Here is a 22,959-nt window from a genome sequence, read left to right as displayed (position 1 = left end):
AACTATATAGACTCTGAACAGCGTTAGATCTAGATGCAATCCTACAGCAAGGTGCAAGGCAGCCTTGCGCACATTTTGCACTTCTTAGAATTGTTGTGTGACTGCTGCGTTCATAGGAAGTGGATGGTGTAGTTGTCGCGTGCGCGTGTTGATGTTCCAGCTCTCTGACGCTAAGCAAGCACGCGCGTCAACACACATCCAACCCAACTAACCGTGCAGGTGCTCAGCGGCAGCTTCAGCGACTATGTGTGGGCGGACGAGCAGGGCCCGTGGGGGACTGATCAACTGACGCGAGCGCTGAGGCGAGAGACCAGCAAGAGGCTGGGAGTGCCGCTGCACACGCTCAACTACTAGCACGCAGCTGTCAGCATTGGTCAAGTTGTCATAGGCAAGCGGTTTAGCAAGGGCTATCAAGACAAGGTTAGCAAGGTGGACAAGGCTAAGGTAGACGAGGATAGGGAGGACGTGATAGAGCTGCAGAACGCAAGGACAACAGTAATCAGAGTAGGCAACTACAGCGTGCTGATTGACATTGTCAAGCACCTCAGCGTGCGCTTGATTAAAGCGTTCTGGCCGCTCAGCGCAATATGGCACTGCTTCTTAGGGCTAGATAGGAAGCAGGCAGCGTCAAAGGGGACTTGGACAGGCAACATCAATCTAGTCAGAAGGGCGAAGAAACAGGGGCGCAGTGGCAATAATAGCAATAGTGATAACAACAACAACAACAACAACAACAACAACAACAACAACAACAACAATAATAATAATAGTTAGCTTAGGGCAGGGAAGCTGTGTTAACACAGAGAGACAAGAAAGAGAAGGCAGTCCGCAAGGCAATGCAGCAGGTGCTTGGTCAGCAGGACGTTGGGTTTCAATCCACGGAGCAGGAGCTGGCGCTGCACGCAGTGATCGATGGGCAGACGCCGCTTATTGTTGTGCTGCTAACTGGTAGAGGCAAGAGCTTGCTGTTCAGCGTGCTAGCTTGCATAGATGACGCTGGGGTGATAGTGGTCGTGGTGCCATACCAAGCGCTTATTAAGGATCTAGTAGACTAGATGCAGAAGTGCAGCATTGACTGTATAGAGTGGAAGCATAGTAAGAGCAGCCTAGCTACTATTGTTGTAGTCAGCGCAGACGCCGCAGGGGATACTACAAGCAATGGCAACTTCTTAGGGTACGCAAACATGCTTAGCAGCAAGGGCTTGCTGCAGCAAGTGGTGGTGGACAAGTGTTATCTAGTCATCACATCAAGTGACTGGCAGCCAAAGCTAGCACTGTTAAAGAATCTGCGGCTGCTGCTGTGTCTAATCGTGCTGCTCACAGCAACGCTCCCGCCAGTAAGAGAGGGCGAGCTGGCAACAAGCATGCTGCTTCCATGCGCAACATATATCCAGGCGAGCACAGTCCGGCTGAACACACAGTACTACGTGTTGTGATGTGAGCGTGGCAAGGCACAGGAGACGGCGGTGGCGATATGCCGAAGACAGCAGCAGCTACTGCTCAACAGGGGAGAGAAGGGCGTGGTGTACTGCCGCAGCAAGTTGCAGTGCGAAGAGCTGGCTAAGGCGCTTGGGTGCGCGTGCTATCACGCTGCCGACATGGAGCAAGCAGAGCAGCTGAAGCAGTAGCTAATAGATAGAGGGCTGATTGTGGCTACGTCAGCGCTAGGCATAGGGGTTAACTTCCCAGGGATCGTGTACATACTGCACGTAGGGATGCCATAGAGCATAATTAACTACGCGCAGGAGAGCAGTCAAGGCAGGCAAGCTAGCAAGAGGGTAGATGCAGTAGTACTAGTAGAGAAGGGCAAGGTAGAGCAGAGGATGAAGCAGAAGAGCGGCAACTTAGACGTGCAGGCAATAGGGGTGTTTATTATTAGCAGCAGGTGTTAACAAGGGCTAATAAGCGGCTACTTAGACAGTAAGTAGGTAGAGTGCAATAACTTAGAGACAGCTAGGTGCAACTAGTGCAGAGAGGGGGCTCAAGGGTGGTAGGACGAGCAGATAGAGGCGAGCGTGGAGTGGCAGCAGGTGCAAGAGGTGCTGGATAAGGTGCAGGAGGGGTGCGCAGTGTGCTGGCTGATCGGGGCTGAGCTGGAGGCAGGGGAGTGGCAGAAGCACAGGGCGAGGGATTGCACTAGGCACGCAGGGCTTACAGGCAGAGAGCTAGATAGGTGTAGTAGTCTGGCTAATGGCTAATAAAGGATAACGTACTCCACAAGCGAGTGGCTCACACAAGCGAGTGGCTCACTTTTGCCAAGACCACACCAAACTTCACTCTACCTACAATGCCTCAACGTAACGACACAATCAAACCCTTAAAGGAAGCAGGAATATAGCTTGCTCTTCAGGCTATCTATTAAGACACAACACTCTCTTAGCAACGCGCTGCAGCCATCTACAACGTGTCTTAAAGGACACTTAGTTACTAACTTGCAAGAACCTCTCCACAACGCGATTGCAAGCCTAACATAATTAAGATAACTAGCACTAAAGAGGAGGTAATTGTCTAGCACGTGTTAAGGCTAGATAAGTAAGGATTCTCACCTTAACTTACTAATGTAGAGGGCATAGCTAATTCTCTGCTTGCTAAGCGCCACTAGACCCCTATTAGCAAGAACTAGGCTGCTAACTTTGTTAAATATTAGCTAGAGCTTAAAGTTAAGTTTAATTGTAAGTATAACTATAAGAGAGCGCTGTATAAGGATCCTAAGGTAATTAGTAACTAGTTCTAGCTTGTAGAGAATACTAAAGCTAAGTATAGTATCCTAGATAAAGACACCTACAACTTTAATAAATCTAGCTTTATAATAGGCGTTATATCTACTAGTGCTGTTGTTACAGGCTCTGAGCGTTAAGGGAGACTAAAGACAGTGTAGCAGGGTGACTAAGAGTGGACTAGCATTATCCAAGGCATCTGCGCAAAGGGCTGGTCTATCCCACCCTTTATTATCCTCTCTAGCAAGCACTACCTCTTATCCTAGTATAAGGAGCCTAGTATACCTAATAACCTAGTTATTAGTGTCTCTAACAACAGCTAGACTAATAATAAGCTTAGAGTTAAGTAGTTAAAGCACTTTAATAAGCACATAAAGGCGCGCACTGTTAGCAGCTACTAACTGCTTGTTCTAGACAGCTACAAGAGCCACAACTTAGTTAAATTCTACTAGTACTGTAAGGAGCACAAGATTATCACTCTGTGTATGCCCCTACACTCATCCTATCTGCTACAGCTGCTTGACGTGGGCTGTTTCCCCCTATTAAAGAAGGCCTATGGCCGCCAAGCTGAGCAGCTGATGCAGAGCAAGATTACTTGCATCACTAAACTTAAGTTCTTGCTGTGCTTTAAAGCTGCTTTTAATACTTTAATTACTAAGAGCAACATCTAGGGAGGATTCAGAGGCGCTGGCCTAGTCCTATTTAACCTAGAGGCTGTGATATTAAAGCTTAAAGTACAGCTACGCACGCTAACACTACCTGTTGTAGACAACAGCACGTAGGAGTCTAAGACACTAAGCAACACCCTAGAATTTAGGTCTTAATTAAAGCTAATTTAAGAGAGGATCTAGAGACATGCTAATAGCTTACTAATATTAATAGTTAACGCCCTTAATTAGCTTACTAAAGGCGCAGAGCTAATAGCACATTTACTAGTTTTAGTGCGTAACTAGGTTGCTAACCTTTAGGTAGCTAACAAGGCTGCTACACGCTGTAAATTACACAAAAGAAAGTAATTATAGCAAGATAGGGTATTAACCTTTGCTAAGGGAGTGCAGCTAACTACTCTAAAGGAGTTTAAGGCCTGTAGTGATAGGAAAAAGGTAAAGAAGAGAGGAGGTGCTAATAGTAGCACTTAGTTATTAAGACACTGTAGCATGTGTGGCAAGGCAGGGCACAACAGGACAACGTGTAAGAAAGATGCGCAAAGTACTATAGATTAGTGCAATATACTGTGTAGTACATAATATTGTTGTTGGGTGTGTGCTGTAATGTTGTAAAGTTGTTGCGGTATGAAGAGCAAATGTATATGACGAGTGTATTGTGTTCTGTGTTGTTGTTGTTGTCTATGTTCTCCAAGGCTCGCTGCGGGGTTTGTTTTGATGACGTCTTTGTAACACAGCCAAGGTAAGAGGTGCTCAACAACATGAGGAAGTAACACCAGACCACCGCCAACAACACGTGATCCGCTTCTCCTCTCAATCGTTACAAAAGTAGTTGTAGTGTTGGTGTAGTCTTGGCAAAAGTGAGCCACTCGCTTGTGTGAGCCACTCGCTTGTGGAGTACGTTATCTACTTCCTAACAACTTTTGCTAAAAAGCATGCACAAGTTAACTAGACGTCTAGTTAACTGCGTAGATTATATATATCTAGCTTAAGCCAAGCCAGCTAAGCTAACGTAACTAGCTAGCTCTAGCTCGTCTTTAGCTTTAGAGTCTAGACTGTTACAATAGGTTTTAACAGGGCGTGTAGGATAGAGGCAGGAGTCACAGCTGCTAGCAGTGCTAGATCAGTCAGAAGTACTGCGCAACAGGTAAGGATGCGGCGGCAGCGTGTCAGTGGCCAAACGTGATTGTGCCGCTTGTGAGGGCAGCTGCAGAGCAGAAGAAGGGGAGGCAGGTAATTCAACAGTGTGGGTATAGGGGAGAGTTTAGTAGAGAGTAGAAGGAGTACGCAGAGTGGCTAGGGAGGCAGCATTAAGTGTAGGTTTAGAGCAAGTACTTTAGCAATATAATAATTATTGCTAACGTACCCCACAGGCGAGTCAGACACACGGGCGAGTCAGACACTTTTGCCAAGACCCTACCAAAACACCCTTACTACACCAATGCCTCTCCACAAACGCCAGTCAGACGCGTTAAAAGAAGCTTAGATACAGCTTGCGCTTTAAGCTCTTAAACAAGACGCGACTCTCTCTCTACAGCGCGCTGCAGCTATCTATAGAGCTCCCCTACAGACACTAAGCAACCAACGCGCTGGACAACCTTCACAAGTTAATTCTATGCCTAAATCACAGAGCCTAACTAATACTAAGGAGCAGGTGATTGTTAATTATATACTTGAGCTAGACGCGCGAGGATTTTCCCCTTAGCTAGCAGCTGTGGCTGATATGGCCAATTCTTTGCGCGCTAAGCGCAGTCTGGGCCATGTTAGCCTAAACTAGCCTAGTACGTTTATTAAGCGCCAACTAGAGCTTAAAGTGAAGTTGAATCGCAAGTATAACTACAAGAGAGCCCTCTGCGAGGATCCTGAGATAATCTAGGGCTAGTTTAGCCTAGTAGCCAATATCAAAGCCAAGTATGGCATCTAGGATAACAACACGTACAACTTTAATAAGACAGGCTTTATAATAGGCTAGATATCTACTAGAGTAGTTGTTACAGCTTTAGAGAGACAAGGATAGCTAAAGCAGGTCTAGCTAGGCAATTAGGAGTAGATAATAGTTATTAAGGGTATTAATACTAAAGGGTAGGCTATTCTACCCTTTATTATCTTCTAGGGCTACAACTACCTCTTAAACTAGCACAAAGAGGATAATCTACCCTATAATTAGGTTATTAGGGTCTCTAAGAATAGCTAGACTACTAATAAACTAAGTCTTAACTAGTTAAAGTACTTTAACACGCATATAAAGGAGCGTACTATTAGTAGCTACTGTCTACTAATTATTTATAGTTATAAGAGCTATAACTTACTAGATTTCTAGGAATACTGCAAGGATAACAAGATTATTACCTTATATATACCTCTATACTTATTGCATCTCCTGCAGCCACTTAATAAAGGCTGTTTTGCCCCTCTAAAGAAGGTGTATAGGCGCTAAGCTAAAGACCTTATATATAACTAGATTAACTATATTATAAAGCTTAAGTTCCTGCTATACTTTAAAGTAGTCTATAATACTGTATTCACCTTAAGTAATATCTAAGAAGGGTTCTAAGGCGCTAGACTAGTCCCCTTTAACCTAGAATAGGTTATAATAGGGCTTAATGTAAAGCTGCGCACTCTATTACTTTAACTCTCTAATAATAACAAGCCCTAGTAATTGTAAACCCCTAGCAATACCCTAGAACTTTAGTTGTAATTAACTCTAATTTAAGAGAAGTATAAGAAGCAGCAGGGTAGCTTACCTAATTCTGTGCTGAGCGCGCTTGAGCACTACGCAAAGGGGGGAGCGATTCTATTGCACAAGCTAGTTTTGGCGTAACAGGAGAACGCTGAGCTTCACGCAGCTCTAGCAGCTGCCACAGAACGTAAATCGCGCAAAAGAAAGAGAATCTAGAAGGAAGGGACCCTTATAGTTAAGGAAGGGCAGTAGAGAGCAGCTCTAAAGGAGTTTAGGGCATGTAGTGATAGAAAGAAGTTAAAGAAGCAGGTGCGTGCTAAAGTAGGTAAGCCCTCCTAACAACAGTATAGATAGTGCAATTAGACTAGGCACAACACGCAAACGTGTAAGAATAATGTAGAAGTACTCTCTAAATAATATTCTAAGCTGTACTGCACCTTGCAGCGCTAGAGTGTGGTGTTTTAGGCCATAATAGGGTGAGGTTTAGTAGGGTCTTGGCAAAAGTGTCTAACTTGCCCGTGTGTCTGACTCACCTGTAGGGTACGATATTTAAGTTATATTATTCTATAAGAAGTAACGTACCCCACGGGCGAACGACTCAACGGGCGAGCGACTCACTTTTGCCAAGCCCCCACCAAACCACCCTTCCTACACCAATGCCTTCTCAACAACACCACTTAGACGCGTCAAAAGAACGTCAGATACAGCTTGCGCTCTAGGCTCTCAAACAAGACGCGAATCTCTCTAAGCAGCGCGCTGCAGCTATCTACAAGGTTCCTTAAGCTACACTAAACAAACAACGCGCTGGACGACCTTCACGCGCTAATTCTACACCTAACTTACAGAACCTAGACAAGAATAAGGAGCAGGTAATTGTTGATCACATCCTTCAGCTAGCTGCGCAAGGATTTCCCCCTCAGCTTGCAGCTGTGGCTGATATGGCCAATTCTTTGCGCGCTGAGCGCAATCTAGGCTATGTTGGCGTAAACTAGCCTAGTACGTTTGTTAAGCGTCAACTAGAGCTTAAAGTGAGGTTTAATCGCAAGTACAACTACAAGCGAGCCCTCTGTGAGGATCTAGAGATCATATAGGGCTGGTTCCAGCTTGTAGAGAATACTAAAGCCAAGTATAGCATCCTAGATAAAGACATGTACAACTTTAATAAGACAGGCTTTATAATAGGCTAGATATCCACAGGAGCAGTTGTTACAGGCTTAGAGCGTTGTGGACAGCTAAAGTCTATTTAATAGGGCAACTAGGAGTAGACAACAGTTATCTAGGGCATTAATAGGGCAGGCTAGGCTATACTACCCTTTATTATCTTTAAGGCGCGACATTACCTCTCTGCCTAGTATAAAGAGGAGGGTCTGCCCTAAGACTAGGTTATTGTAGTCTCTAAGAACAGCTAGACTACTAACAAGCTTAGTCTAGAGTAGTTAAAGCACTTTAATGCGCATACAAAGGAGCGTACTGTTAGGACCTACTATCTGCTAGTTATTAATAGTTATAAGAGCTATAACTTGCTTAAATTCTAGCAATACTGCAGGAATAATAAGATTATTACCTTGTGTATGCCTCTACACTTATTGCACCTTCTACAGCCACTTAATGTAGGCTGTTTTGCCCCTTTAAAGCAGGCATATAGGCGCTAAGCTAACAACCTCATGCGTAGCTAGATTAACCACATTACAAAGACTAAGTTCCTGCCATGCTTTATACGCGCCTACAATGCTGCAATTACTACTAGCAACATCTAGGGAGGGTTCTAAGGCGCTAGACTAGTCCTATTTAACCTAGAACAGGTTATAAGCAGCCTTAATGTAAAGCTGCATACTCTATCACTACAACTCCCTGTTAACAAAGAGCCCTAGTAGTTACAAACCCTAAGTAATACCCTAGAATTTAGGTTGTAATCTACTCTAATTTAAGACAAGTTCTAGAAATACTAGGGTAGCTTACTAAATTCTACAACAAGCGCGCTTAAGCATTACATTAAGGGCGCAGCAATAGTCACACACAAGCTTGTGCTTGCAGAGAAACAGATTGCTAAGCTTAAAATAGCTAACAAGGCCACTGCACGCTAGAAATTGCACAAGAGAAAGCAAGTCTAGGTAGAAGGGACCCTAATAGTGAAGGATAGCCTGTAATTAACAACTCTAAAGGAGTTTAGGGCGTGTAGTAATAGGAAGAAGGTAAAGAAGCAAGTGCGCGCTGATAGGGCTAAGCTGACCTAAAGGCGCTGTAGATAGTGTAACAAGACTAGACATAACGCGCGAACGTGCAAGAATAATGTAGAAGTAGTTTCTGAGTAATATTACAGGTTGTTCTACCCTGCGCAGCGCCGAAGTGGGCTGATAGAGGCCATAATGGGGTGAGGTTTGGTGTGGGCTTGGCAAAAGTGAGTCGCTCGCCCGTTGAGTCGTTCGCCCGTGGGGTATGTTATAGCTAGAATTAAAAGATAAATAGTAAAATTAAGAAGAAGATTATAAAGGAAGTAAATAAGAAGAGTAATAGTATAATAAGAAAGAAAAAGAAGTAGAGAAAAAGTTTAGAATTAAATATAAATAGAAGTAGGAATAAAGATATATAGAGTAGATAGAAGAGGAAATTATAAGATAACGTAGATTATCACTGAGCTAGCCATATCACTAAACCAGCCACTTTCTCTTAGCACAACCACCTTTTACCCTAACACAATATGCCTTAATAACAACAACTTTAGAATACTACTAGAGAAGGCAGAGTTATCCTTACTATCTAGGCCTTCTATGCTATCTAATTTTGCAGTATCTAAAGCGCTGCTAGAGCGTTGAATGTAACTTATTAGCAGGTCTCTAATTGCCTTTGCTATATTACATTTTAACTAGACATACGCGCTAATTGCTAGAAACTTACTATACTAGAGGAGTAGATAATTGTCTAGTATATACTTAACCTTAATTTATAAGGATTTGCGCTCTAGCTATGTAAGGTAGCAGATATAGCTAATAAGATACTTAGTGTGCGTAGTAAAGAGCCTGTTAGTAAACTATAGGCTAGCAGGCTTATAACACGTTTAGACAAGCTTAAAATAGCCTTTAATTAAGCTAAGGATAGATAGAGGATACTATAGGGAGATCCTAAGATAATTAGCATATATTTTAAGCTAGTAGAGGATACTTAATTTAAGTATAACGTGCTTCACAAGCGAGCGGCGCACCCAAGTGAGCGGCGCACTCTCCCCACCAAAACGCTTGCGCAGCGACAACACGTAATGCCTCAACAACACCAAACCCAGAGACTCTATACTGAAGCTGACGTACAGCTTACTAAATTAGATCTTTAAAAAGAGTAGATTAAGAGTATATAGCTTGCTAAGAAAGTCTATAAGGTCCCTTAAACTATAATATAATAATAACGCAATAGAACACACTCTTAACACAATTGCAAGCTAAAATTAAAACGCCTTACAAAGCTAGAAGAGGAGGCAATTATACAGTGTATACTTTAAGAGAGTTTACATAGAATACCGCCCTTAAAGGTGCATGTACAAGATATAGCTAATAGACTGCTAAGAGAGCGTGGTAGGAAGCCTATAGGCAAGAACTAGGTTAATAACTTCATTAAGCGTACACTAGAGCTGCAAACGCGATGGAGCCGTCTGTATGATCGCTAGCAAGCTACCTGCAAGGACCTAGCGATTATCTAGCCATGGTTCAGCCTAGTTTAATTAACAAAGGCAAAGTATAGTATTATAGATAAGGACACCTAGAACTTTAATAAGTCTAGCTTTATAATAGGCAAGATATCCTCTTAGCTTATTATTATAGGCTTAGAGAAACCTAGGAAATAGAAGAAACTATAACCTAGCAATTATAAGTAGGTTACCCTAGTATAAGGTGTTGCTATAATAGGGTATATAATCCTACCCTTCCTTATCTTTGCAGGCAAGGTCCTTATCTCCTCCTAGTTTACTAGTCTACCTTACAACTAGGTTATTATAGTCTCTCCTACTAGCTAGACTAATAACAACGTCGCGCTGGCGTGGCTTAAGCATTTCGACGTCTATACAAAGGCGTCCTCTGCTAGGGCGTATAGGCTGCTTATTATTGACAGTTATGAGAGCCACTGCTTGATAGAATTCCAGGACTACTGCAAGGAGAACAAGATTATCACTCTCTGCATGCCACCACACTTATCACACATCCTGCAGCCTCTTGATGTTGTCCCCTACTTACTATTAAAGCGCTACTACAGCAACAGGATCTCGCTCTTAGCACGCAGCTGTATCTACTATATTAACAAAGAAACCCTCCTCCTAGCCTTTAAAGCAGCTTTTAAGAAGATGTTTACACTAGAGAATATTTGCGCAGGGTTTTAAGGCGCTAGACTAGTCCTGCATAACCCTAAGGTTGTGTTATTAAAGCTTAATGTACAGCTGCGCACGCCAACGCCACCTGCACTAGGCACTGTCGCCTAGGAGGCGCAAACACCGCGCAACGCCTGCGAGATAGAGGCGCAATCCACGCTGATTTGAAATTGCATACAAAACTATCAGGGGTCTCTAGCAAGTTTATTAGATAAGCAGGTTAAGTAGCTAAGTAAAGGCGCTTAGTAGATAGCTTATAATATAGTGTTAGTGTAGGAGGAAATAGGCTACCTTTAAGACGCTGTTAACACGCTTACAAAGCATAAGACCTATAAGAGGTAGTATATATGCGTAGAGGAGACCCTAACAGTTAGTAAGGTATCTAACTTAATTACTAAAAAGGAGGGTAGTAGTTGTAAGGATAGCAAGATGCCTGCAAAGAGGGTGCGCGCAGAGAGGCGCTGCAGCTGTTGCAGCGAGATTAGGCATAACTCCTGCACCTGCAAGGTAGAAATAGAGGATATAGATAATAGTAATGCTTATAAATAATATTATCCTGTTACGTATATTATAGGAATTTGTGACGGTGTTGCACTACGTCGCAGTGCGTGCGCTGCGCTGGAGAAAGTGCGCCGCTCGCTTGGGTGCGCCGCTCGCTTGTGAAGCACGTTAGTATTTATAATAATAACATACATAACTTTAATAAAACTAGGTTCTAGATAGGTGTTACTTTGTCTTTAAAGGTTGAAACAGGCTTAGAGAGACGTGCTTAGCTAGAGCTTGTTCAGCTAGGCAATTGCGAGTAGGTTACTGTTATCTAGAGCATCTACGCTGCTAGGTATGCAACCCTGCCTTTTATTATCTACCAAGGACATGTCTATATCTCTGCCTAGTATAAGTAGACAGATATACCCTACAATTAGAAGCTCTTAGTCTCTAAGAATAGTTAGATAAATAATATACTTAGCCTTAAGTAGTTAAAGCACTTTAATATATATACAAAGACATGTTAGGTAGGAGTGTATAGGTTGCTTATCTTAGACAGCTATAAGAGCTATCTTAACTAGGAGTTTAAGGACTATTACCTAGAGAACTAAATCCTTACTCTCTATATACTACCTTACTTATTGTATATCCTCTAGCTACTTAATATAGTCTATTTCTTACTATTAAAGTATAAGTACTCCTAATATATTTAAGACTTAGCATGCTAACATATCTTCTATATTAATAAGGAAGGCTTCCTACTAGCCTTTAGGGACAAGTTCCTTAATATATTTATAAAGATTAACTACTAAAAGGCCTTTAAGGTATTAGGGCTTATTCCTACTAATTTATAGGTAGTGTTAGATTGCCTTAAAGTGCAGCTGCATACCCTACTAGTAGTACCTCTACCTAAAATACTATAGCAATCTAAGACACTAAGCAATATACACAAGTTTAGGTCTTAATCTAAGCTTATTAGCAACTCCTTCTAATAATTACTAAGTATAGTGTAGGAGGGGTTCTTAAAGCTTATAAAAGGGGCTAAAGAGATACTACACAAAAATATTCTTATTAAGGCCTATATGCAAGAGCTTAAAGAGTAATTAGCAGTAATAACTAAGAGAATATTACGTAAGAGAAATTAGATTTAGCATAGTAGCACACTTAAGTATGGCCTAGCAATATTGCAGGTAGCTGCTGAGGCGTCTGTAGCAGCTTAGCTATCTAAGAAGACTTAGGGTAGAGGTAGTTAACTAGGAGCTTAGTTAACTATTTAGCGCTGTAGGAACTGCAGCAAGACTAGACATAATGTACAAACATGCTAGGAGGGTGTAGAAACATCTTCTAAATCTAATACAAGCATGCAGTATGCTAGGTTACTATTTAATAGTAAGTAACGTACCCCACGGGCGAGCGAGCCAACGGGCGAGCGAGCCACTTTTGCCAAGCCCCCACCAAAACCTGACCTATTATGGCCTAAAACACCACACTTTGGCACTCTGTGGCAGACTACGGCATATAATATCACTCAGAGACTACTTCTACATTAATCTTGCACGTTCGCGCGTTGTGGCCAGTCTGATTGCACCTTCTGCAGCGCCTTTGGGTTGGCTCACCCTCTTGAGCGCGCACCCGCTTCTTTGGCTTCTTCCTATTACCACGCGCCCCAAACTCCTTTAGAGCTGCTAGTTGCTGCCTATCTCCAACTATTAGGGTCCCTTCCTTCTAAACCTGCTTTCTTTTGTGTGATTTTTGTTGCATAGCAGCCTTATTAGCTGCTTAAAGCTTGCTAATTTCCTGTTAGGCCAAAACTAGCTTGTAGGATAAAATTGCTCCCCCCTTTGCGTAGTGCTTAAGCGCGCTTAGAATAGAGTCTAGTAAGCTACCCTGCTGCTTCTTATACTTCTCTTAAATTAGAGTTAATTGCAACCTAAATTCTAGGGTATTACTAGGGGTTTGTAAATGCTAGGGCTTGCTGTTAGTAGGGAGTGGTAGTGATAGAGTCTGCAGCTTCACATTAAGAGTTGAAATAACCTATTCTAGGTTAAAGGGGACTAATCTAGCACCTTAGAACCCTCCTTAGATGTTGCTAGGAGTAAACACTACATTATAGGCTGCTTTAAAGCATAGGATGAACTTAGTCTTTGTAAGGTAGGTAATCTAGTTGCGCATAAGTATTTTAGCTTAGCGCCTATACGCTAGCTTTAAAGGGGCAAAACAACCTATATTAAGTAGCTGTAGGAGGTGTGATAAGTGCAGAAGTATACATATAGTAACAATCTTGTTATCCTTGCAGTATTGCTAGAATTAGAGCAAGTTGTGGCTCTCGTAGCTATTAATAACTAGCAGTTAGTAGGTACTAACAGTTTGCCCCTTTATATGCGCGTTAAAGTGCTTTAACCACTTAAGACTAAGCTTATTAGTAGTCTAGCTATTACTAGAGACTCTAATAACCTAATCCTAGGGCAGGTCTTCCTCCTTATACTAGCTAGAGAGGTAGTGGTGTGCCTTAAAGATAATAAAGGGCAGAATAGCCTATCCTTTTGCATTAATGCCCTATATAACTGTTGTCTACTCCTAGTTGCCTAGCTAGACTGTTTTTGGCCTTCCTAGTCTCTCTAAAGCTGTAACAACTGCTCCTAAGGAGATCTAGCCTATTATAAAGCCTGTCTTATTAAAGTTATAGGTATTGTTATCCTAGATGCTATACTTAGCTTTAATGTTAGCTACTAGGCTAAACTAGCCCTGCACAACCCCTGAATCCTCGCAGAGGGCTCGCTTGTAGTCATACTTGCAATTAAACTATACTTTAAGCTCTAGTTGACGCTTAACAAACGTACTAGGCTAGTTTACGCTAACAGGGCCTAGATTGCACTCAGCGCGCAGAGAATTGGCCATAGCAGCTACATCTGCAAGCCAGGGGCCAAATCCTTGCGCGTCTAGCTCAAGTATATGCTTAACAATTACCCTCTCCTTATTAATATCTAATCCTTGTGAGTTAGGCATAGTATCACCTTGTGAAGGTTGTCCAGTGTGTTGATAGCTTAGCGTGCTTCAAGGCACTTTATAGATAGCTGCAGCGCGTTGCTGGGAGAGATTTGCGTCTTGTTTAAGAGCTTAAAGCGCAAGCTGTACCTAAGCTTCTTAAGACGTGTTAATAATAGGTTGTTGTTGAGACATTGGTATAGAAAGGGTACTTTGGTAGGGGCTTGGCAAAAGTGGCTCGCTCGCCCGTTGGCTCGCTCGCCCGTGGGGTACGTTAGTTATAGTTGTAGTAATTTGTGTTAGTTGTGCTAAGAGAATATGGCTAGTTTAGTGATATAGCTAGCTTAGTAATAATCTACGTTAGCTGTTAAGAGTGTTCCTAATAAATTTTAAAGGTCTTAACACTTTGTAGATGTCCTACAGCTTAACATTATTATCCTAAGAGCCTAACGCAATATGCTTGCTGTCCAGCAAGAAGGCTACAGCTATAACTAAGTTTAAGTAACCTTCTAGTGTTTTCACAAGAGATGTCTATGTTGCTTCTACTTATAGGAGGGCTTTCAGCCACCTAGGTATCTTGTCTAGATTTGCTGCCCTTACTACAGTTGTTCAGGGACTAAAGACTATTGCAAAGCTGTAGATCTACAATAGCTATGTTGCAATAGTGTAGTAGTGTTGTAATAAGAAATAGATAGCATTATGTGCAAGGGCTAGTAAGGAAAAGTCAGGCTTTAGATAGCTTAGTCATGCTTCTAAGGAAGATTGTTATTGTTAAGGGTACTTACATTGCTTGCGTCTGCTAAAGTCTTTAATGCTTTAATCCCACGCAGTAGCTAGTCTAGCAAACTTAGGCATTTGAACCACTCCAGCAGCTTAGCACGCAGGAACGTAACAAACTTGCCCTGATCTCCAAGGGTATTTGTTACTAGCGCGTTTGGCGTACTGTCTGCGAGATGTTGTGCCCAGAATGTGGCTGCATAATCTGCCTTGTCCAGCAGTCCCTGTCCCGCCATCTCTGGAAGCCTCCTTATTGATCCTCTTCTAGAATCGAGTTAGGGTAAGCTTACTGGGTTGACCTTGAGCTGCTGAGAGAGGTAGTGTAGACAGCTTAGCGCAATTTCTCTACGCTCCCAACTCACGTATAAGCTTAGAGTAGTTTGCATCTCCTGGGCTAGATAGTCTCGTGCTGACTAGTGGACAGACTTAATGCTTACTCCTTTCTTCCTAACAAAGGAAGCGCACCTGTTAATTAGCAGATTAATCTCTGCATCTTCCTAGGGCAAACCCATTACACTGCTCACTTCTTCCTCTCTAAGAGGGCAATAAGCTGTCAGCATCACCTTAAGAAGTCGCATAGACCTTTTAACGACAGCTGGCTCTCCTTCACAGAGCTTTTCAAGTATCTAACAATAGAACAGCGTTAGTCTAGGTGGAAGCTCTTTAATTGTTGTTAAGACGTTGGCTTGATTAACGCCATCAAGCCTCTTGCACACTAAGCTAACCCAAAGGTAGGTATCCTTGGCCTTCTCAGTAAGCTCGGCCTCAAGCTGCTTACATAGAGCTGATCTATAGCAATAACAATAATTAAGCTAAAACACCTTTTTAGCAATATAGCTCTTGACTGCTTCAGAAACATGGCTTGAGTTCAGCTCTAAGCTAACCATCACCTGGTTAGATGCACTAAGCAGCTCACGTCCAGCACTATGGAACGGCCGGCTTGTCAACAGCCACTTGACTTTTGAGCTGAATCCTGTCTGTAACGTACCTCACGGGCGAGTGGCCGGCCCGGGCGAGTGACCGGATTTTGCCAAGACCACACCAAACTTCAACTTCTCTTGCATATTACAGCAAGTTACTGCAAGTTACTGTAACTTACAGTATACAGCACTAATCTACAGTATCTTGCGCATCTTTTATGCACGTTCGCGCGTTGTGCCCTGCCTTACTACACCTGCTACAGCGTTGTAAAGACTGAGTGCCTGGTTCAACGCACCTCTTCTTGCTTGCCTTCTTCCTATCACTATAGGCTTTAAACTCCTTTAGGGTAGTTAAGCGCACTCCTTTACTAACAGTAAGAGTCCCCTCCCTCTAGATCCGCTTCCTCTTGTGTGATTTACGGCGTGTGGCGGCCTCATTGGCAGCTTGAAGCTCTGCGACCTGGTTAGGGTTGATACCCTAGATAATGCTAGTCTACTCTTGGTCGCCCTGCTGTACTGTATTTAGTCTTCTACAACGCTCTAAGCCTGTAACAATAGCTCCTGTTAATATAATACTTATTATAAACCTAGACTTATTAAAATTATAGGTGTCTTTGTCTAGGATACTATACTTAGCTTTAGTATTCTCTACTAGGTAGAACTAGCCCTAGATTACCTCAGGATCCTTGCAGAGGGCTCTCTTGTAGTTGTACTTTTAATTAAACTTGACTGTGAGCTCTGGGCGACGCTTAACAAACGTGCTAGCCTAGTTCTTGCCCACAGGAGGCTGGTGGCGCTTAGTAAGTAGAGAGTTAGCCATATCCTACACATTAGTAAGCCAGGGTAGGTATCCTCACTCGTCTAGCTTTAGAACATGCTACACAATTACCTCCTCTTTAGTGCTTGTTAGCTTTATTAAGTTAACCTTACAATTGCGTTATAAGAGTGTTCTAGCATGTTATTGTCTTAGCGTTCTTTCTAACACCTTATAGATTGTTACAGCGCAGAGAATAGTAAGAGTTATGTCTTGTTTAAGAGCCTAAATAGCAAGCTATATATCTAGTTCCTTTAAGACACTTTAAGCCTTTTTGTGTTGAGACATCACAGGTTGTATGAAGTTTGGTGTGGTCTTGGCAAAATCCGGTCACTCGCCCGGGCCGGCCACTCGCCCGTGAGGTACGTTACAATAAGCTGCAAGAATGCGGCCATGTCCTGGTTCTAACATTCATCAAGAGCGTCAATAACCACATATATTCTTTAACTCTTGCAGTGGTGCAGCATTTCTAGAAGAATGCTCTAGAGCGCTTGCCACAAGGTAAGATTTTCTTAAAACCACCTGTTGTTATTGTCCTATTGGCGACGCAAAGGTTTGTATAGCTCCTTCCTCTAGTTTACCAGGCACAGGATTAGCCCTTTTATAATACCCTCGATGGTGTTAAGCTCGTAGTTGGTGTTCTGGCAGAAGAAGTACGCTATTAAGGGAGGCTGCTCATGAGGACAGGAGGGCTGCTCAAGATACTTAATAAGGCCTATGGACATCATCGTCTTTCCTTTGCCTGCGCCAACCTTGATCTAGAGAAGGGATACGTCTTCGCTGTTCTGCCATCGCACATACTGGGCGTCCTGAAAAACCCATTCAATCAATTTGGGTAGCAGCTTGTCTTTTTCCTTAAGCCTAATCCTGACGTCTAGCGTGTTTGGGCATTGTAGAGCGTGGAGGCCAGCCTCGATAGCATCGCACTGGCGCAACGAATTGCAGATACAACACAACCCCAAGTTACCATTGAGGATAATTACGCCGGCAAAGGCAGTCGCGCCATATTTAGTACGGACACGTCCCAGCCAGTGTTCAACTTGACAGTGGTACGCAATGAGGCTGGGGTCGGTGCGGTGTCCAGCGCTGGCGTTCACAGCCCACAGACCCTGCAAGCACTCTTGCAGCATTCTCGAACGCCCGATCTCGTGCTTGCACTTCAGGCCCTGCGGACACAATCAACTGTCCTTAACAACATATCCGCCGAACAGAATCAGGCAGGCCTGCACCCTCCTATAAGCAGTCTTCTGACCGAATTAAGCAGTCTCCTGACTGAATTAGGCAGTCTAGACTTAAGCAGTGACAGGTAACCCGTCCACTCTGTCAGGCCAACGCCTGCAAGTTTAGAAATGCTTTAGAATTAGTCGGACTGGACAGGTCAGAGAATGATAGAGCACAAAGAAACTTGTTGCGGCAGACGTAGCCGCTGTATATTGATGGAAAGCTGCGCTGAGTTGCTTGCTAGCTAGAAGGCGACCATATATACATGCTCTGAGGCGTGCTAGTCGAAGGTAGTTAACAGGAGTGAAGATCAAGGCCTATAGGAGCGACTCGTACCGCAACAGTATCTGACCTTTGAGAAGCTTCTACACAGAACTATTTTTGGCACCTTCGCTTGCGAACGGCCTCTATGCCACTTGTCCCTCTGCTCTCCCTGTGCCTGTTCTGCTGTCCTGCGACCACATACCATTAAGATAGACCCAGCTAGCAAGGCACTCGCAGTTGCTTATGCTGCATGCAATCTGCTAGTAAGCGTTGTGCTTGGCGGCGTGTTGTGCTGTAGAAGCTGCCCATTGCACGTGTCCGAACATTCAGCAACTTCAAACAATACATTGTGTGCTGGTAGCTCTACTCTGAGTCCTCGCGCTAACAGGCGCTACCCACACAGACGAAGCACTCGCTGCCATTAACAACGTCATGACCATAGAGACCTTTTTGCTTCTTGACAACGAGCAACAGGCTAGCCTACATGACGACCTTAGTTTGTACGAAGCGCACAAGACTAGGCTGCTTAGGGTGGACCTAGGGACACAGTCGCGGACTGACCCGTTCCAGCGCTGGCTCCACAAGTACTTGCGGGCCTTTTGCTACTAGAGGTTGTCGCGAAAGGCTCAGAGCAACAGCGAAGGTCTTGGATTGGTCGCTAGTCAGCAGCGGTGGACGTACCAGAACACGATACTGATAGCTGAGGTTATCAGTTGTGTGACAACTGCAGCGTTAACAGCTGTCTTCATCATTGCACTGTTAGCTATTATGTCGCACAAGTTGTCAAGGAATGTTTAGCTAGTAGTTGTTTTAGTGTGCATTATTATTTTGTCATTTCTTGTAGTTATTGCTCTTCCTAAAGGTGTCGAGCCTTAACATAATGGCAATGTCTGCTAGGTACGCTGCTGTGCTTTTGGTATTTGTTTCCAATGTTCCTGCAAGTGCGGAGCAATTATTGCGGACCGCTGCGCTGATGGGAGATGGATCAGTCTAGCAGAGTACAGAACCTAGCGATAGACACAACTAAAGCAAACCATGCAAATGCTGGGAGTGGCCTGAGTAAGGTCAAATCTGTCTAAAGAAAAGATATCGCGAAAAGTGGACAAAACAATGGCTCACGGCACACAGCTCGCAGCATACGACTTGCAGCGCACGACTGCTGGCTTCCGGCTGCTCACGACTCCCAGTGCACGACCAACGCGCAAGCCACGCAGCGCAGCGCAGCACAACGCAGCTCAGTCCGCTAAGGCACGTCGATTAGGCTGAGGCGGGACACTGCTACCAGGCTAATAAGCCGACAATGCCCCCTTTGCGCGCTCGCCCGTGAGGGGTGATAACTCCGCCCCACTGCCAGCTAGCGCTTACGGCTGCCCCGACAGGACCAGCCGCACCACTAACTGTCCATCATGCCGACATGTAGGCGACAGACTGCAGCGTCGGCCGCAAGGCTGAGGCTTAGCGACAGCACCTGTCGACAGTGCTGCTGCTGCCAGACTCTGATCACTCCTTTCTTCCCGCATGCATCGACTCACGATAGTCACTCATCCTTTTGTCCTCTCTGTCCATTCCCCTCTTGTCGTAAGCGCCCCGAATGCAACGCCAGCCACGCCAGCCACGCCGCGAAGACTACACCGTAGGATGGGTGTGCGCGCTGCCTCTCGAGCGGGCAGCGGCCCGGACGATGCTTGACGAAGAATACGAAGATGCTGCCCACAAACTTAGCAATAACGATCAAAACGTATACTGCTTGGGATCGGTTGCGGGCCACAACGTTGTGATTGGCTGCCTACCAGCAGGCCGCATTGGAACCAACTCAGCGGCAGCTGTGGCGACACAGATGCAGGCAGCATTTAAGGGCATCCGATTCGGCCTGATGGTAGGCATTGGCAGAGGCGTCCCCAGCGCAAATGCAGACATCCGACTTGGAGACGTGGTGGTGAGCCAGCCGCAGGAGAGCTTCAGCGGAGTGGTTCAGTACGACTTTGGGAGAAAAACGCCAAACGGGCTTGAGCGGTTTGGATCGCTAAACTCACCACCTCAAATATTGCTCAGCGCTGTAGGCACTGTACAAGCAAATGCAATGGTGAGGAAGAGCACACTGCTGGACCACCTATCATCACTTGAGTGCATCTCTACCTTCCAGCGCCGCAACGCAGGGCCCGATCTTCTGTTCAAGGCAGCCTACAGCCACAAACACAGTGACACGTGCGACCAGTGTAGCAGCGAGTCTCGAGAGTCACGACCAAAACGCAAGAGCGGAGCAGAGGTGACGGTACACTACGGCACGATCGTATCTGGCAACCAGGTGATGAAGGATGCTGCTGAGAGGGACAGAGTCAGCGCGGAGCTCGGCGGGGTGTTGTGCTTTGAGATGGAGGCAGCGGGGCTGATGAACAGCTTCCCGTGCCTTGTCATTCGCGGCATCTCCGACTACGCCGACACACACAAGAACTACAAGTGGCAGGCGTACGCGGCAGGGACGGCAGCAGCATATGCGAAGGAGCTGTTGTCGGCGATACCGGCAGCAGACGTGATGAACACAAGCCGTGCGGAGGAAGCCATGCCCCGCGGGAACAGTTAGTTCAATCAACCACCTTGCTGGCAAGGGTGCTTTCGAGCTGATATGGCGATAGAACGTTGCTCCTCACCATCATCTCCTAATCAAGCTTACAACAAGCGCAGAAAAACTGGCGTTTCTAGTAGCTTAGAGAGTGGTTTTGCAGAGTAGGTCATTCATGTCCCTAAGTGACACTTCACCACTGAAGCTCTGCTAATCATAACAGGCAACAAGCTATCCACTTACAGGAACCTTCAAGAATGCTGCTGAACAATGAACAAAGGAAGAGTCTGTTAGATTCTCTTAAATTTGAGCAAATTGATGCGCGCCAGATGACAATTAAGAATGCCCACGCCAGGACGTGCCGATGGCTCCTGAAGAGTGAGCAGTACCTCAGCTGGCTTGATTCGAGCAAGGTAAGTGAGCATCACGGCTTCCTATGGATCAAGGGCAAAGCTGGGACAGGCAAGTCAACGTTGATGAAGTATGCGCTGGTCAATGCTCGCAAGACTATGAAAGACCACATCATGCTCTCCTTCTTCTTCAACGCGCGCGGCGAGGATATAGAGAAGTCTACAACTGGGACATACCGGTCGCTGCTGCTGCAGCTTCTTGAGCGGCGGCCGGCGCTTCAAACCGTCTTTGGTTCGCTTGGTATATCCTTATTGAACTTTAGCGCGGACCACTGGTGGAACATCGAGGCGCTGAAGACGCTGCTAGAGCAAGCCATACGGAGCTTAGGAGACTCGCCTGTCGTATGCTTCATCGATGCGCTTGACGAGTGTGAAGAAGGGCAGGTTCGGGACATGATCCAGTTCTTTGAGCACATGGGCGATCTATCTGTATCAAACGGCATCTGCTTCCAGGTCTGTTTCTCAAGCCGGCACTACCCGTACATCACAATCCGCAACGGCTTGGAGCTAGTGTTAGAGGGACAAGAGGGACACTCGCAAGACATCACCAACTACGTCGAGACTGAGCTAAAGATTGGTAAGAGCAAGGCCGCACAGCAAATTCGAGCTGAGCTACAGGAGAAGGCGTCAGGAATCTTTATATGGGTTGTTCTTGTAGTTGGCATGTTGAACAAAGAGTTAGACTGCGGGTATGTCCACACGCTCCGGCGAAAACTACGAGAGATCCCTAGCGACTTGCACGAGCTGTTCCGCGATATCTTGACACGAGACACACATAAAAAAGCTGAACTAGTCTTGTGTATCCAGTGGATACTTTTTGCAAAGCAGCCACTCAGCCCAGAGCAGCTGTATCATGCGATCCTATCAGGCGTTCATCCTGAAGAAGTGGTAGAATGGAATCCAGAGGAGATCACCAAAGACGTAGTTAAGCGATTCATCCTTAATTCGTCTAAAGGTCTTGCAGAAGCCACTGTGTCTATGGAGCAGAAAGTCCAATTTATACACGAGTCAGTGAGAGACTTCCTACTCAAGGAGAACGGCCTTGGAAAGATCTGGCCAGAGTATGAAAACAACTTTCAGGGTCAAAGTCATGACTAACTGAAACAATGCTGCTTTAACTACATCAGCATTAACATTGCCACGCCCTTAAGAATTCCTGAAATTCTTCCAAAAGCCTCCTCGCAACCAGCAGCAGGCCTACGCAAGTTAGCGACGCAAACGTACCCCTTTCTAGAGTATGCTGTACGTAATGTGCTGTATCACGCAGACGCAGCAGAAGGCGGAGGCATCTCCCAGGTGGACTTTCTTGACAGCTTTCCGCTTCCTCAATGGGTCAAGCTCAACAACCTGTTAGAGAAGCATGAGATACGCAGACACACAGCACATGTTAGTGTGCTGTATCTACTTGCGGAGCTAAACATGGCGAAGCTGATCAGAGTCCTTGGTTCAGCTAGCCGCTGTTTGGATGTTGAGGCTGAGCGCTACGGCTGTCCACTTTTCGCCGCAGCTGCTACAAGCAGCGAACAGGCTCTTAAAGTGTGTTTAGAATCAATTGGTGTGCGAAAAGATGAGAGTAGCCCTGTTGCAGCAGTGAGTGAACAACAGTCCCAGCACAAGTCGGATCAGCGCGCTGCAAGGCGCGACTTTGTGTACTCGAAGTCAAAAGGATTTCTTCTAGGTGCAGCAGAGCTTGGGCACGACGGGGTTCTTACGGTTTTACTCAAATCTAGGAGGTTTACGATTGATTCAAAAGATTCAAAAGATTCAAAAGATTCAAAAGATTCAAAAGATTCAAAAGATAGGACTTTACTGTGGTGGGCTTGCAGGAATGGCTGTGAGATGTCCGCAAGGTTGTTACTTGCCGCAGACTCCACCATGATTAACAGCAAGGATAAAGACAATAAGTCCCCGTTACTTATAGCAGCAGAGCAGGGGATTTCAGGGGTGAATGGAGTCCTGCTAGACAAGGGCGCCAACGTCAACGCGCAGCGTGGGCAGTACGGCAACGCACTCTACGCGGCGTCAGCTGGAGGCCACAAAGAGATCGCGACGCTGCTGCTAGACAAGGGCGCCGACGTCAACGCGCAGGGTGGAAAGTACGGCAACGCACTC

General features: G+C 45.1%; 3 protein-coding genes across 3 annotated transcripts; 2 read left to right on the top strand and 1 right to left on the bottom strand.

Annotated features, from left to right (window-relative positions):
* Window positions 1-17,003: 17,003 nt before the first annotated feature.
* M421DRAFT_424759 (uncharacterized protein) lies at window positions 17,004-17,818 on the bottom strand. The gene has a single exon (XM_033593863.1). The coding sequence runs from the start codon at window positions 17,520-17,522 to the stop codon at window positions 17,151-17,153; it is 372 nt and encodes a 123-aa protein (XP_033444588.1). The 5' UTR covers window positions 17,523-17,818; the 3' UTR covers window positions 17,004-17,150.
* Window positions 17,819-18,205: 387 nt separating this feature from the next.
* Window positions 18,206-18,829, top strand: M421DRAFT_402410 (uncharacterized protein). The gene has a single exon (XM_033590237.1). The coding sequence runs from the start codon at window positions 18,310-18,312 to the stop codon at window positions 18,484-18,486; it is 177 nt and encodes a 58-aa protein (XP_033444587.1). The 5' UTR covers window positions 18,206-18,309; the 3' UTR covers window positions 18,487-18,829.
* A 729-nt stretch (window positions 18,830-19,558) lies between these two features.
* On the top strand, window positions 19,559-21,945 carry M421DRAFT_8818 (purine and uridine phosphorylase; the record flags this gene model as incomplete). Its single annotated transcript, XM_033597638.1, has 3 exons — window positions 19,559-20,453; window positions 20,511-20,601; window positions 20,661-21,945. The coding sequence occupies 3 exons, from the start codon at window positions 19,559-19,561 to the stop codon at window positions 21,943-21,945; spliced, it is 2,271 nt and encodes a 756-aa protein (XP_033444586.1).
* Between the last annotated feature and the right edge of the window lie 1,014 nt (window positions 21,946-22,959).

This window comes from Didymella exigua (assembly GCF_010094145.1).
Source record: "Didymella exigua CBS 183.55 unplaced genomic scaffold M421scaffold_39, whole genome shotgun sequence".
Taxonomy (NCBI): Eukaryota; Fungi; Ascomycota; class Dothideomycetes; order Pleosporales; family Didymellaceae; genus Didymella; species Didymella exigua.
The sequence above is the reverse complement of the archived record's forward strand: the minus strand, read 5'-3'. Positions and strand labels throughout refer to the sequence as shown.

What these genes read in the sequence shown, in the direction of transcription:
- M421DRAFT_424759 (XM_033593863.1), bottom strand. Translation starts at nt 17,522, where the DNA reads ATGCTGCAAGAGTGCTTGCAGGGTCTGTGGGCTGTGAACGCCAGCGCT.
- M421DRAFT_402410 (XM_033590237.1), top strand. Translation starts at nt 18,310, where the DNA reads ATGACCATAGAGACCTTTTTGCTTCTTGACAACGAGCAACAGGCTAGC.